Source organism: Fringilla coelebs (assembly GCF_963513975.1).
Source record: "Fringilla coelebs genome assembly, chromosome: 31".
Classification (NCBI taxonomy): Eukaryota; Metazoa; Chordata; class Aves; order Passeriformes; family Fringillidae; genus Fringilla; species Fringilla coelebs.
The window spans coordinates 527,966-541,334 of NC_140057.1; the positions used below are offsets into that span (position 1 = coordinate 527,966).

Consider the following 13,369-nt stretch of genomic DNA (forward strand, 5'->3'; position numbering starts at 1 on the left):
GACTCTCAGGTTCGGTCTTCAAGGTTGTTTATTATTTCTTATCTACAAAAATTTTCTTTCTGCCCAGCCGGGGTCTGACCAGCAAGGCAGCCAAAGGCACTCTGACTGCCCACAGGGCGGTCGTATCTTTTATAACAAAGTCTACGTAAACTATATTTATCTTTCGTCTCCAATACTTATAATTTTTATTACTAAGTGTACTTTTACTATAAACCTATCAAAAATACCTACGTCACTCGGAAAATGGAAGACAAGAAGAAGGAGGAAGAACCATGTGGCAGGCCCTAATTCCCTCCATCTTGTTTTTCCAACCCCCCTGTACCAAAATCTTAAAAATTGTGCTTTAGCTTATAAATGTTCTATTTCTATATCTTTTACACACCAGTGATTCTTATGTCCCCACATATAGGTGGAACATCTCTTGTAGGGTCAAAGTTGAGCCACCAGGTACTTTTTGCAACATTCCAAGGCTCCCGAGCTCCCCAAGGGTTCTCTCGGTAGCTCTGGCCCTCAGGAGAAGTGCACCGAGTTGCCACACACCAGAACTCCCCCAACCCCATCCCACCCTCCCCAGCATCCCCCAAACCCCCTCCCAGCCCTTCCCCAGCCCCCCCCTTTCCCAGTCCCAGACCAGCTCTCTCCAGCTCCCTCCCAGTGGCTCCCAGCACATCCCAGTGGCTCTCCCAGTGCCCCCAGGGGCTCCCCCGTACCCCAGTGCAGCTCAGGGGGTGCTCCAGGCTGGCGTGCTCCACCTGGCAGGTGTAGGTGACCCCGTGCCAGGGCGGGGGTTTCCAGCAGCACCAGGAGCTGGTGGGTCCAGTCCCCCGTTGGGGACCACGTCGGTGGCCACCACATGGTCTGAGAGCTCCTGCTGGCCCTGGAACCACCTCACCTGGATGTGAGCAGGATAGAAATATGTCACGGAGCAGAGCAGGCAGCCGGGGCCGTGCTGGGAGCTCGAGAGGGGCACCAGCGAGATGGACAAGGTGGGGGGCACTGGGAGAGAGAGAGCAGGGACACACTGGGATCAGCTGGGGGGCACTGGGAGAGAGAGGGGAGGGCTGGAACGGGGTGGAGAGTGACGAGGAATGGACTGGGAGGGACTGCGAATGGACTGGGATGGACTGGGAGGGAGTAGAGTGGCACCGAGAGAGGTGGGAGGGGATGGGAGGTACTGGGAGAGAGGGTGGAAGTCTGGTCGTGACCTGGGAATGGACTGGCAATAGACTGAGAGGGGCTGAGAGGGAGTTGGAGGGACTGTGATAGCACTGGGAGGGACTGGGATGGAACTGGGAATGAAGTGCGCGGCGCTGCGAGGCCGAGTCCAGTGCGGGGCGTTCGAATCTGCGGATCATCCTAGCAACAGAGGGGTCATCGAAGCGACGCACTCTGATTGGCTGAGAGGCGTTATCTCCACGCTCGATTGAAATGGACGCGCCGTGGAGCACTCGGAGTGACCGGAATGGTCTGGGATGGAATGGGATGGACTGGAGGAGCCACGCGGGGTCACTGGGAGGGAGAGGATGTCCCGGTGATGGGCACAAGGAGGGCTGCGGCCTCTGGGGCGGTTCTCAGACTCGAGGGCTTCTGGGAATTTCAGGAGTTCCAGGCTCATTGGCAGGGCCCGAGGGGACGCTCTCTGTCCCCGCGCTCACCTCGGCGCTCCAGGGTGGTGAACGGAGCATAAAGCTCGTAGTTTCGCCGTCAGAGCGTGTCCACCAAAGCCCGGTGGTACTCCATCTGAACCGGGTCGCTTTTCAAGCGCTTGGCATTCATCTCCCCGTAGGGGGTGAACCCCACGTACACCCCGACGTCGCTGTCGAATATCGGGAACTGCTCCCGGTTGCAGATGTACCTCACTACGAACCTCATCTTCTCCGTGCTGTTAATGAAGTGACACTCGGACTTTGCCAAGAACAACCCTGTGAGTGCAGCACACAGCTCTGGGGTGCCCCCCCAGCAGCACCCCCAGTAACCCCAGTGATCCAGGGGCCATCCCGGATCCCCACTCCGCACTCCCTGTGCCCCACGGCAACCACAGGATCCCCCTGCCCACGCTGCCGCTTCCTCTTTGCCACCCTTACCCCATTTCCCCTTTCACATCCTCTCCCCTCCCACCTCCGGCCGCTCCCCAAATCACTTTTGGGGTCCCATTTCCCCATTTTTCCTACAATTCCCCCAATCCATAGCCCTCTTGGGCTTAATTTTGGGCCCAGACATTGGCCCGATGCCAGGCACCCCCAGAGCCGCTCTGTCCCTGCCCCCTGCAGCCGCACGTGGACAGAAAATGGAACCGAGGGTTCCTCCGTGGGGACAAGGGCCGGGAGAGATCCCTCCGCAAATCCCACACGGACACCGCACACCCGGCCTGGACACGGAGAGGGAATTTATTCCCAAACGAACCCGTGTAGCTCAGGGAGAGGCGAGAGAAATCTCTCCAACGCCTTCCCCTCCCCCACGGGGATCACCGGAACTGGGTCACCGGGGCTCTGCCCACCGGGGGTCACCGGGGATAATCCCGCACGGATCCTCCCACGGGGAATGGAGCTGGAGCAATGCACGAAGCTCTTCCCACACTCGTAGGCCGTCCCCGCGTTGGGATTCTCTGATTTTCGATTTTCTCTCAGCTTAAAGGCCTTCCCGCAATCCAAGAATTTGTGGGGCTTCTCATCACCATGAGGCTTCTCCCCCAGCTCTGAGCTCTGGCTGGATCTCCGGCTGCCTTCCTGGCTCAGGGTGGGTCTTTCCTCCCTGCAGCTCCCTGGGCTGGGTTTGCAGCCCCTCTGGTGCGGGATCTCCGGGGCTTTTCCCCTCCTTTTCCCGGCCATGCCCTGGGAGTGATGAATCCCAGTTTGGGGTCGGTGCCGAAAGCCAGAGCACTCTCAGAGCTGGAGAACCCAGCTGGCTGCGGGAATTAATGGCAATTGCAGGACACATTGATCACCGACACTTCGAACGCGCTTGCGGCCGGGTTCCTGCCGGGGCTACAGCGCTCCGAGCCCTGAGCACCTCTTGACCATCAATCGCAGTCCGGGGGCGATCCCGGGGGCGCGGATGAGGGCGCCCTCACTTTTCTCTCTCTCCCCGCCCGGACAGGTCCCTCTCGGGGCCGTGTCCCTCGCGCTCCTTCTCCGTTCTCGTCTCCGGGATGGTATGTCCGTCTCCGCATCTCTCTCTCTTCCCCTGGCGTGCGGAAGGCAGGGAGGGTGGAACCGTCCGTCCGTCTGTCCGTCGTCGGCGCGCATGCTCGGGAGCACTGGGCTTTGGCCCGGCTGGGCCTGGGTGGGCGAATTTCCCCCTCAGCGCTGCACCCGGACCGGCTCCGTTTGGGCTCCGGAAGCCTCAGGAGGGCACGAGACGACTGCGGCCCGGGGGTTCCAACACTCCGGGGGCTTCGTGGCCACAGAAACCCCAACGCACCACGACTGAGCCCAAAAGCCCTCTTTGAAGTTCCCCACTCCTCCATCCTGTCTCCTCCTCCTCCATCCCTCCTCCCGCTCTCCCGGGCCTCCCCCCCACCCTTTGTTCCCCTCCCTTTTCCCAAATCCATCCCTTTGCCCCTCGCCAGATCCCTCCCCACCACCCCCCAGTAAACGGCACCGGGGCCAACTGGGAAGCTTTATTAGGAGCACTGGGAGCAGGCACTGGGCGGGGGCAGAGCGCAGGCAGGGCTGGGGGAGACACACGAGACCCCTCAAAATCAGCAGACTGGGGACAGAGCGGGGGGTCCCGGCCGGGCCCGAGGCCACGGGGAGGGGCTGCGTCCGCCGGCGGCTCAGGAGCTCTGAGGGCAGAGAAAAGGGGGTGACACCGGGCCGGGGGGCCCCGGGGGGAGCGCACACGCTCCGGCACGGGGGGGACACGACCTCCGGCACGTCCCCTGACCTTCTTGCGCAGGTAGAAGCCGAGCCCCAGCACCAGGAAGACGAAGCCCAAGACGAAGCCCCCGATCCCCATCAATATCTTGATGTGGGCGAAGTCCGGCGGCATCTCTGGGGGGTCCGCAGGGCTCAGAAGCCCCAAAACCTCTCACAGACACCCCAAGGCGCTCCGAGCGCCCCCTCCAGGCACACTCCAGTCCCTCCCAGTCGCATCCAGCAGCTCCAAAGCCCCTGCCCTTTGCACCCAGCACCCCAGGACCCCATCCCAGTCATGCCCAGCACGTTTTAAATCCTTCCCAATCACAACCAGCACCCCCAAACACCCTCCCAGTCATACCCAGTACCCCCAAACACCCTCCCAGTGCCCACCAGAACTCCCCCAACCCCATCCCACCCTCCCCAGCATCCCCCAAACCCCTTCCCAGCCCTTGCCCAGCCCCGAGCCACTCTCCCAGTGCCAGCCCGGCTCTCTCCAGCTCCCTCACAGAGGCTCCCAGCACAGCCCAGTGGCTCTCCCAGCGCCTCCAGGGGTTCCCCCGTACCCCAGTGCCGGCTCAGGGGGTGCTCCAGGCTGACGTGCTCCACCTGGCAGGTGTAGGTGACCCCGTGCTGAAGGCGGGTTTCCAGCATCACCAGGAGCTGGTAGGTCCAGTCCCCGTTGGGCACCACGTCGGTGGCCACCACGTGGTCTGAGAGCTCCTGCTGGTCCTGGAACCACCTCACCTGGATGTGGGCAGGGTAGAAATCCATCACGGAGCAGAGCAGGCGGCCGGGGCCGGGCTGGGAGCTCGAGGGGGGCACCAGCGAGATGGACACGTTGGGGGGCACTGGGAGAGAGAGGGGGGAAGGCTGGGATGGGCTTGAGAGGGACTGGGAATGGACTGGGACGGAGGGGGAATGGACTGGGATGGAGTGGGAGCCATTTGGGTGGCACTGGTAGAGATGAGACAGGGTGGGGCGCGCTGGGACGGAGGTTGGACGTCCGGGCGTGAACCGAGAATGAACTGGGAATGAATTTGGAATAGATTGGGAATAGGCTAAGAAGAGGTGGGAGGGACTGAGGAAGCACTGGGAGCGACTGGGAATGCACTCGGAGGGATTTTGGTGGTACTGGAATTAACTGGGAATGAAGTGCGCGGCACTGGGAGGCGGAGTTTAGCGCGCAGCACTCGGCACTTCCGTGGTGGGCACTCTGCCCGGCAACCGATGAGTCATAATAAAAACGCGCTCTTATTGGCTAAAAGGCGTCGGGTACACGGACAACCGGGATGGACTGGGACGGACTGGCAGAGCCACGGGGGTCACTGGGTGGGACAGGAGGCCTCTTGTCTTAAGGATCTTAAGGAGGCCTGAGGGCCTTGGGCTGATTCTCGGAGAGGTTTTGAATGGCTCCAGGGTCTTTGGCAGGGCAGGGTTCGAGGGGACGAGCTCTGTCCCGCGCCCACCTCGGTGCCCCATGAGGAACGGGGCAGCAAGCTCGTAGCCGGCCCGGCAGAACGTGTCCACCGCAGCCCGATTATCCTCCAGTATTTCCGGGATTCCGTTGCAGCACCGAGCCTGTATCTCACCATAGGGCGTGTCCCCCACGAACACCCCCACGTCGCTGTCGAACATCATGTACTGCTTCCGGTTGTAGATGTACCTCCTCACGAAACGCACTTTCTCCGTGCCATTAATGAAGTAACACTCTCTCGTTCTCATCTCCTGGAACACCCCTGTGAGTGCAGAACTCAGGACCGGGGTTGCCCCCGCAAGAACGCCCAGCACCCGCAGAGCTCCAGGGGCCACCCTGGATCCCCACTCCGCACCCCCTGCGCCGCACGGCCGCCACGGGACTCCCCTGCCCGTGCTGCCGCTTCCTCTTTGCCACCCTTCCACCATTTCGCCTTCCACATCCTCTCCCCTCCCACCTCCGGCCAACACCCAAATCACTTTTGGGGTGCCATTTCCCTATTTTCCTACAATTCCCTCAATCCCCAGCCCCCCTCGGGCTCAGTTTTGGGATCACCCCCTCCCCTTCTCCCTCCTACCCCACCCTCTCCCACCTCTCCCTCACCCCCCACCCCCTCAGCCCCTCCTGCTCTCTTTTTGGGAAGTCCCCTCCTCCTCCCCCTCCATTCCGGGCTCCCACCACCCCCTTTTCCCCCCTTCTCCTCCCTTGTCCCTCCGCCTCCCGCCCCCCGCTCACCCGAGAGCTCCGCGCCCGCAGCTGGGGTGGCTCCCAGCACCACCAGTGCCACCAGCAGGGCCCCAGCTGCCGCCGCTCGTCCCATGGCCAGCGCCCGGCAGGGGCCGCAGCCCCGGAGCAGCCGCGCTGCGCTGGGAGCACCAGTCCGGAGCAGCGCGGGCTCGGCAGCGCCGCGCGCTCTCATTGGCTGCCGGCGATTTTGGGGAGCGATTTGCCACGGGCTCCGCCCGGCAACCGATGAGGCAATCCATCGCCCCGAGTTTTCATTGGCTGTTCTGCGTCCTGCCTGCGCTGCGATTGGCTGACGTGTTTCCGGGACGCTGCAGCCCCGGGCTGGGGGTTTTTCGGGGAGGGGGAACCTCGGGGCGCTGGGCGGGTGAGAGCGGGGTGGGGGCGGCTCGGGCTGTGCTGGTCCAGCCAATCAGAGCTGCTCATTTCACATTTAACCCAAATTTATCGGGCACTGCGTTCGTGCAAGTTTTTTTTTGCTCGGATCCTTTGTTCCGCTCCCTCTTAGAAACACAGTTTTCTAAACAAGGGGTCAATGAAATTATTACCTCTTATTAAAATTATTTTAAAATAAATAAAAATTTAAAACATAGGGACGTTTTCATAGATTAAAAAATATTTTAAATTAAAAATTATTCGTTATTTAAAATTATTTAACGATTCTGAACAAGGGTTGAGCTGCCCCTCCCCGCTCAGTAAAGGATGTGGGGAGGGGGTGATGCTGACGGGGCCGGGGGGCTACGGCTCCTGAGTGGGCGGGGTTCTAGTACTGCTGCTCTTCCTTCTCCTTTTTCTCTTTCCCCTTCTCCTCCTCCTCCTCCATCCCTCCTCCCACTCCCTCCGGGCTCAGTCTGGACAAGATCTTCTTCTGTGCTGAATATTCTAATTTGCTCTAGCCAATCTAGTATAAGATACAAATCCTATAGCATTTACAGACAGCCTATAAGGATCATTACATTACTATAGTGTGTTATATTTTAAACCCTAAAAACTCCTCTTTGGACCTCTTCTGCCAAGCTAGTGGGGTCTGCTCTGGCCCTGGACCTGCCTGCAAGCAGAGGGTATTGTTTCATCAAAAGGGGATTCCTTCAGTGCGGCCATACCATTGTTCTCCAGTTGTTCAGTGACTAAGGGATCTCAAAGCTTGCTTTCATTTCAATCTCTCTTATAGTTTCCATATTCTCAAATCTTTTGCCAAAAAATCATACTTATAAGACTTTCCTGTTTCATCTTCCCCAGCACTTAGGCAGTGTGGTCAGCGCTGTTTTCAGAAGGAGGGCCCGGGTCTGTGCAGCCTGTCACGATCCACTCGTACAAGTGGGGTTGTGATGGTTCATTACTGATCTCAGAGTGCAAAACAACACAGAGGGGGTTTCAGTATTCATGAAAACAAATGCACCTTTATTGAGTGCCCACAGCAAATGTGATCGAAGGATTAGGAAGGAGATAAAGGATAGAGAGGGAGAGAAAAGGGGAAAGAGTTTAGCTACCAAAAGAGAGAGGAAATCCTTGTGGTCCAGCCAGTAGATCTGTGTTGTCACATTGAGGAGAATCTCAAATTCTTTGGTTAACTCAGGCGCCTCTTATAGTCCTCCGCTGAGGAAAGAACAGGTAAAGACAACAGAGAACAAGTCCCTCCCGCTGTCCCTCTGGCGGGTCCCCTCCTCCTCCCCCTCCATCCCGTCTCCCACCGCCCCCTTTTCCCCCTTCTCCCCCCTCTCCCACCGCCTCCCGCTCCCCCGAGAGCTCCGCGCCCGCAGCCGGGGGCGCTCCCAGCAGCACCAGCGCCGCCAGTCCGGCCCCAGCTGCCGCCCCGCGCTCTCATTGGCTGCGGCGCGTCCGGCCTGCGCTGGGATTGGCTGACGGGTTTCCGGGACGCTGCAGCCCCGGGCTGGGGTTATTTTTGGGGAGGGGGAGCCTCGGGGCGCTGGGCAGGTGGGAGCTCAGGGGAGCCCAGAAATGCGTGCCCAGGTGCGCGGGATCTCAGCGCTGCCCGTGCCCAGCGGTGACGCTGGCCCCATGCCAGGCACCCCCAGAGCCGCTCTGTCCCTGCCCCCCGCAGCCGCACAGGGACAGAAAATGGAACCGAGGGTTCCTCCGTGGGGACAAGGGCCGGGAGAGATCCCTCCGCAAATCCGGCACGGCCACAACAGACCCGGCCTGGGCACACGGAGGGAATTTATTACCTACGAAATCACAGCAGCACAAGGAGAGGGCAAAGAAATCCCTCCAACACCTTCCCCCCACCCAACAGGTATAACTCTGAATGGGAGTCACCAGGGCTCTGCCCAACGGGGTCACTGGGGATCATCCACCGCCGATCCTCCCATGGGGGATGGAGCTGGAGCAGCGCACAAAGCTCTTCCCGCACTCAGGACTCTCGCAGGGCCTCTCCCTGGTGTGGAAGTGCTGGCGAGTGATGATCCCTGAATTCCACCTGAAGTTCTTCTGACATTCCAAGCACTCCTAGGGCCGTTCCCCAGTGTGGATCTTGTGGTGCTTGCTGAGGTCGGAGGTGCCACTGAGGCTCTTCCCACGTTCCCCACACTCACAGGGCCTCTCCCCAGGGTGGATGTTCTGGTGTTCCATCAGGGTGCAGCTGTAGCTGAAACCCTTCCCACATTCCAAGCACTTGTGGGGCTTCTCCCTGCCATGAGGCTTCTCCAGCAGCTCTGAGCTCTGGCTGGATCTCCGGCCGCCTTCCTGGCTCAGGGGGGGTCTTTCTGCCCTGCAGCTCCCTGGGCTGGGTTTGCAGCCCCTCCTCATGAGGGATCTCTGGGGCTTTACCTCCTCCTCAATCTGGACCCAGCTGGGCAGTGACAGATCCTGGTTTGGGGGAAACCAAGTTTGGAGTGCTTTGGCGTAGAGGCTTCTCCTGCCCAATTCCATCTCTAGAAGTCAGCAGGAGTCTTGTGTCCATGAAAATCTCCACAATGTCAAGATTCAGCCCAAAAAAACACTCCCAGGCATTACCTATACCTGATCTCTACACTTTTGGGGTTCCAGAGGTTTCCTGTCCTTGGGATGATGGAGGTCCAATGGCTCCAGGGCTGTTCCATTTTCCAGCATCCTGATTAGGGATGTTCCAGGGGCTTTTGGGGATCTATGGCGAGTTCATGGGATACTTTGAGATCCCAGGGGCTCCTCCTCTCCAGGCTCCCACCCTTTCCAGTCTGCCAGGGGTCCCCCAGCTCTGGGATCGCCCCTCTCTGCTCTCCCCACTCTGGGGGTCCCACGGGTTCCCCTCCTCTGCTCTCCCTGGGATCCCCAGCACCAATGTCCTCCTCTGCCCATTCTGGGCAATGGCCGCGTGGACCCCCAAAGATCCCCCCAAGGGGCTCAGCTTTGGGCTCCTGCAAGATCCAAACCTACACACACAGAGAAAAAAAACCTCCCAGGGACACAAGACGATATTTGGGGTCAATTCCACAATCTGCAAGCTCCAAACACACTCCAATGAAAAACCCTCTCAGGGACCCCCCAGTAGATTTGGGACAAGCTCCCCCTCCCCGCTCACCTGCAGGACCAGGTGGGGGCGATGGTCCCGTGGCTGCGGCCACAGGGGACACTGGAACCTCCTGTTCCTCCTGCTCCTGCTCCTGTTCCTCCTCTTCCTGCTCCTCCTTTTCCTCTCTCCCTCCTCCTCCTCCTTCCTAATCCCACCTCCTCCCCAGTTCCTGCAATCTGTGTATTTAGAATGGAGAACCTTCCTAGTTTTTAGAAGTAGAACAAAGATCCCCGATGGAACAAGGCTTGCTGCTTTTAGTCAGAAGTATCAGTGACTAAAGGTGACGTTTCCTTTGCTTTGGTGCCGTCCTTGTTCCTCCTCAGTGTTCAGGCTGGGCTATGGGGTGTCCTTGTGTGCTGCATTTTGCGAGTTCCTCTTGCATCCTTTGGGCAACAGGCGGTGCCCTGGGAGGGTTCTTTGTGCTCCTTTGTGACACAGGAGAACCTTGCAGGCGGTTTCTGCGTGAGCTGCTGCTGTGCTGTCCCAGGAGCAGTGCCACGTCCCCGCGGTGTTCCCGTTGCTGTGGGACACGGAGCCCTCAGTGGCCAGAGTGGCTCTGGGCTCGTTGCCGGAGGATCCTCCTGCCCGAGGCATTCTCAGCAGCCAGCCCAGCCCTGACGGGTGTCGTCCTGTGCTTGCAGGGCTACAGGCAGCAGACGTGTGCAGCGCAGCCAAAATGATCCAGCAGGTGGCTGCTGCAGTCTGCACTCTGTACTCGGTGGCTTATTCGGGCTATTTTTTAACCCACTTGGCACGTAAGTCGAGGCTTTCCCTGGGTGCAGCATCTGTGGCTTTGGGCTTGCTGTGTGCTTTCTGTTCTTCCTCTGGAGCTGAGCTGACTTTGGAACCAAAACACCATGAAGGCAGCATTGTTTTGGGAGAGCTCCTGCCAGCAGCTGCAGCTGAAAAAGGGGGTGTCTGCAGCCAGCGGGGCGTGCCCAGCATTTGCAATGAGCCCTGGGGGGTTCTGTTCCCTCAGGCAGGGAGTCTGTGCCGGCAGAGCCTGCAACTGCCTCCCTTTGCTGCTCCGGGCAAGAACTGAGCCAGCCCAGTATTTTGTGCTGTTCTCTTGCTTGCTGTGGGAAGGGACTGTGGCTCCTGGAGGGATGCTGTGAAAGCAAAATGCTCTCTTGGGGTTGCCTTGCTGCGTGGCATTTCCCACCACAGGCAGTTTTTCTCCTAACAGCATCTGGTTCATGTTCCCTCTCCCATTGCAGGGCACTTCTTCTGTGGATCCCGAGCAGCTCCTCCGTCGGTGAGTGGGAAAGGAACCTTTGGTGTTTGGAACTGTGCAGCAAGTGGTGAGCTCAGCATGTGGCAGCTGAGTGCCAGCCTGGGAGACTGAAGGAACGTTCCTGTCAGTGTCTTTGCAGCAGGAGCAGCAGCAGCAGCAGCGGGATCCCTGTCAGTTTTCTCCTTTTCTGCTGAAGAGCTTTTGAAGAGCTGCAGGTCTGCTTTTGCAGGCAGAGGATTGCTTGCTGGCTTTAGCCATGCTGGAATATCAAATCCCCAGCAATAATTGGCAATGTCAACTTTAGCCCATTGTTAGTTGGAACAGCTCCAAACCCAATTTCTGTTGAGTGCAGCTGGATGTGCAGCTGAGGATAAAGAAGGTGAGAACTGAGATAGAACTTCCCGTCCCTCACGCTGCCATCTGTCCACAGGGCACCAAAGCAGCACCAGCACCTCCTGTGGCTCCCTTTACTTCCAAAGAGGAGGCCAAAGAGGAGCAAGAGAGCAGAGAGCTTCCCGCTGTTCTTGAGGATGAGGACGAACATCCCGTGGTGTGGGAATGCAGCGGCGAGGCTCCCGCGGGGTGGGACAAGGACAGCGGACATCTCCCGGCGTGGGACAAGGACGGTGGATGTCCCCTGGTGTGGGACCAGAATGGCCAACGTCCCATCGTGTGGGAGAACGACAGCGGACAGTTCCCAGTGTGGGAGGAGGAGAGAGGACATCTGCCAGTGTGGGATGAGGATGGAGGACATCCTGAGGCTTGGGAAGAGGAGAATGAACATCTCCCAGCATGGGACAAGGACAGCGAACATCCCCTGGCTTGGGAAGATGATGGCAAAGCTGCAGTGTTCTGGGAAGAGAATGGAGGAGCTGCAGAATTTTGGCAAGAGGATGGAGAACCTCCCTCTGCTTGCGAAGAGGATGATGAACCTCCCTCCGTTGTGGGATCCGGGGCTGAAGATTCTGACGGCAGCACAGCCCTGCAGGCAGAGGGGAGAGGGGAGTGGTGCCTGATGCAGCTGAGTACGTCTGCTCTGTTCCTGGGGGCCCGAGCAGGGGGCTGTGTGTGTGTCTTGGCATCAGCTGCAGCCAGTGTTGCTCTGCAGCTGAATGTCACCGAGCCATTTCTTGTCCTTCCCCAGCTGAGAGCAAGGGGCTGACGGCCCCAGGGAGTGGGGCTGCCTTGTGGCTCTGCTGCAAGGCGGGCTCTCACTCTGGGAGGGAGCGTCTTCCACGTGGTTTCTTTCAGGGAACACCGTGAGCCAGGAGGAGCCTGCCCAGAAATACCTGGAGGTGGAGCAGCTTGGCCGAGGGTGAGTGCGCGGCAGCTCCTTCTGCACAAGCAGGGCCAGGGGTTGTGCTGGTGCAGGATCAAGTGAGAAGTCAGGAGAGCTCCAAACACCTTCAGACACTGGGCCACCAGCCTGCTGTCTCTCAGTGCTGATCAGAATTGATAACTTCTTCTCTGCTGTTTTGTCTCCAGGGCTTTTGGAAGCGTTTCTAGGGGACTGGACAGGGCCACTGGAGGAGAGGTCAGTGTCAACACGCCCAGCACGTCTGGCAGCTCTGCAGGGCTTTCCCCTCTGCTGGGAGCTGTGGCTGCAGCTTTGGGGGCCAGCAGAGCTTTCCTGGCCAGGCTGCTGCTCTGAAGGCAGAGCAGTGTCAGCCTGCAGAGCACAGCTAGGACAGGCTTGGTCCTTCTGAAGTGCCCAAAGGAATGCAAGGAGGGCAGCGGTGTCTGTCAGAGCAGGACACGCTGCCTTGGTCTCCATATCTAAAAGTGAGAATGCATCAGCTGCTGCAGACTGAGGCCCAATTTATCTTCATGCCAGCCTCAGACAGGAACACTATTCAGCAGTTTTCCCACCCTGCCTTTCATCTTCAAAGGGAACCTCAAGACCTATTTAGGGAGAGATCCTGCTTGGGCTCAGTTTGGGGTTTTAGTCCAACTTCAGCTGTTCACAGAGGGCGAGGAAGAGAAATGAGAAGATGGATGTCCAGATCAAAGCTCTCTCCTAAATCCTGCAGTTGTCTTTGGGTCAGGTATCAGTGACAGCCTGTGACAGGGATCACCTGAGCTATGGATGTGCGTGTTTGCTTTGTTGTGCAATCCCAAACAGAGCAGTTGGATCTGAAATCATGACCAAATCCCATAGAATTGCTAAAGGGTTCCTGGCTGTTTTGCTCTGTTGGTACAAAACCAAAATTACCTCCTGCTTGCAAAATGGGTTTGAATAATAATAATGAGAGTGTTGAGGCTATTTGAGAAGACTGTAGGTGCAGAGAATGTTGTCAGAGCTTTGAGGCTGACAGCTGAGGGACCATTTCTGCAGAGCTTGCAGGGCCAAATGTCTCTGGCCATGTGTCCTGTGAGCAGCCCCCAGGGAGCAGAGCAATGGGCTGTGGGAATGGCACTTGCTGAGCTCTGGTGTCCCATGCCAGGGCAGTTTGGCCCAGCCCGGCTGCGTCGCTCCAAAAAGACTCGCTGCATGTTTGCTGTGGCCTCCTGCCACAGACTGCTGCAGTGAAAGGGCTGCAATGTCCCTT

At 58.7% G+C, this 13,369-nt stretch overlaps 2 protein-coding genes across 2 annotated transcripts in view; both read right to left on the reverse strand.

Moving 5' to 3' along the window:
- Positions 1–13,369, reverse strand: part of LOC311164351 (uncharacterized protein) — a 269,234-nt gene that overhangs the window by 49,290 nt on the left and 206,575 nt on the right. The window lies entirely within an intron of this gene.
- Positions 3,690–6,253, reverse strand: LOC311164316 (class II histocompatibility antigen, B-L beta chain-like; the record flags this gene model as incomplete). The annotated part of the gene is made up of 5 exons (XM_084223724.1): positions 3,690–3,784; positions 3,886–3,992; positions 4,424–4,708; positions 5,327–5,596; positions 6,070–6,253. 5 exons carry the CDS (start codon positions 6,251–6,253, stop codon positions 3,776–3,778), a joined length of 855 nt encoding a protein of 284 aa, XP_084079850.1. The 3' UTR covers positions 3,690–3,775.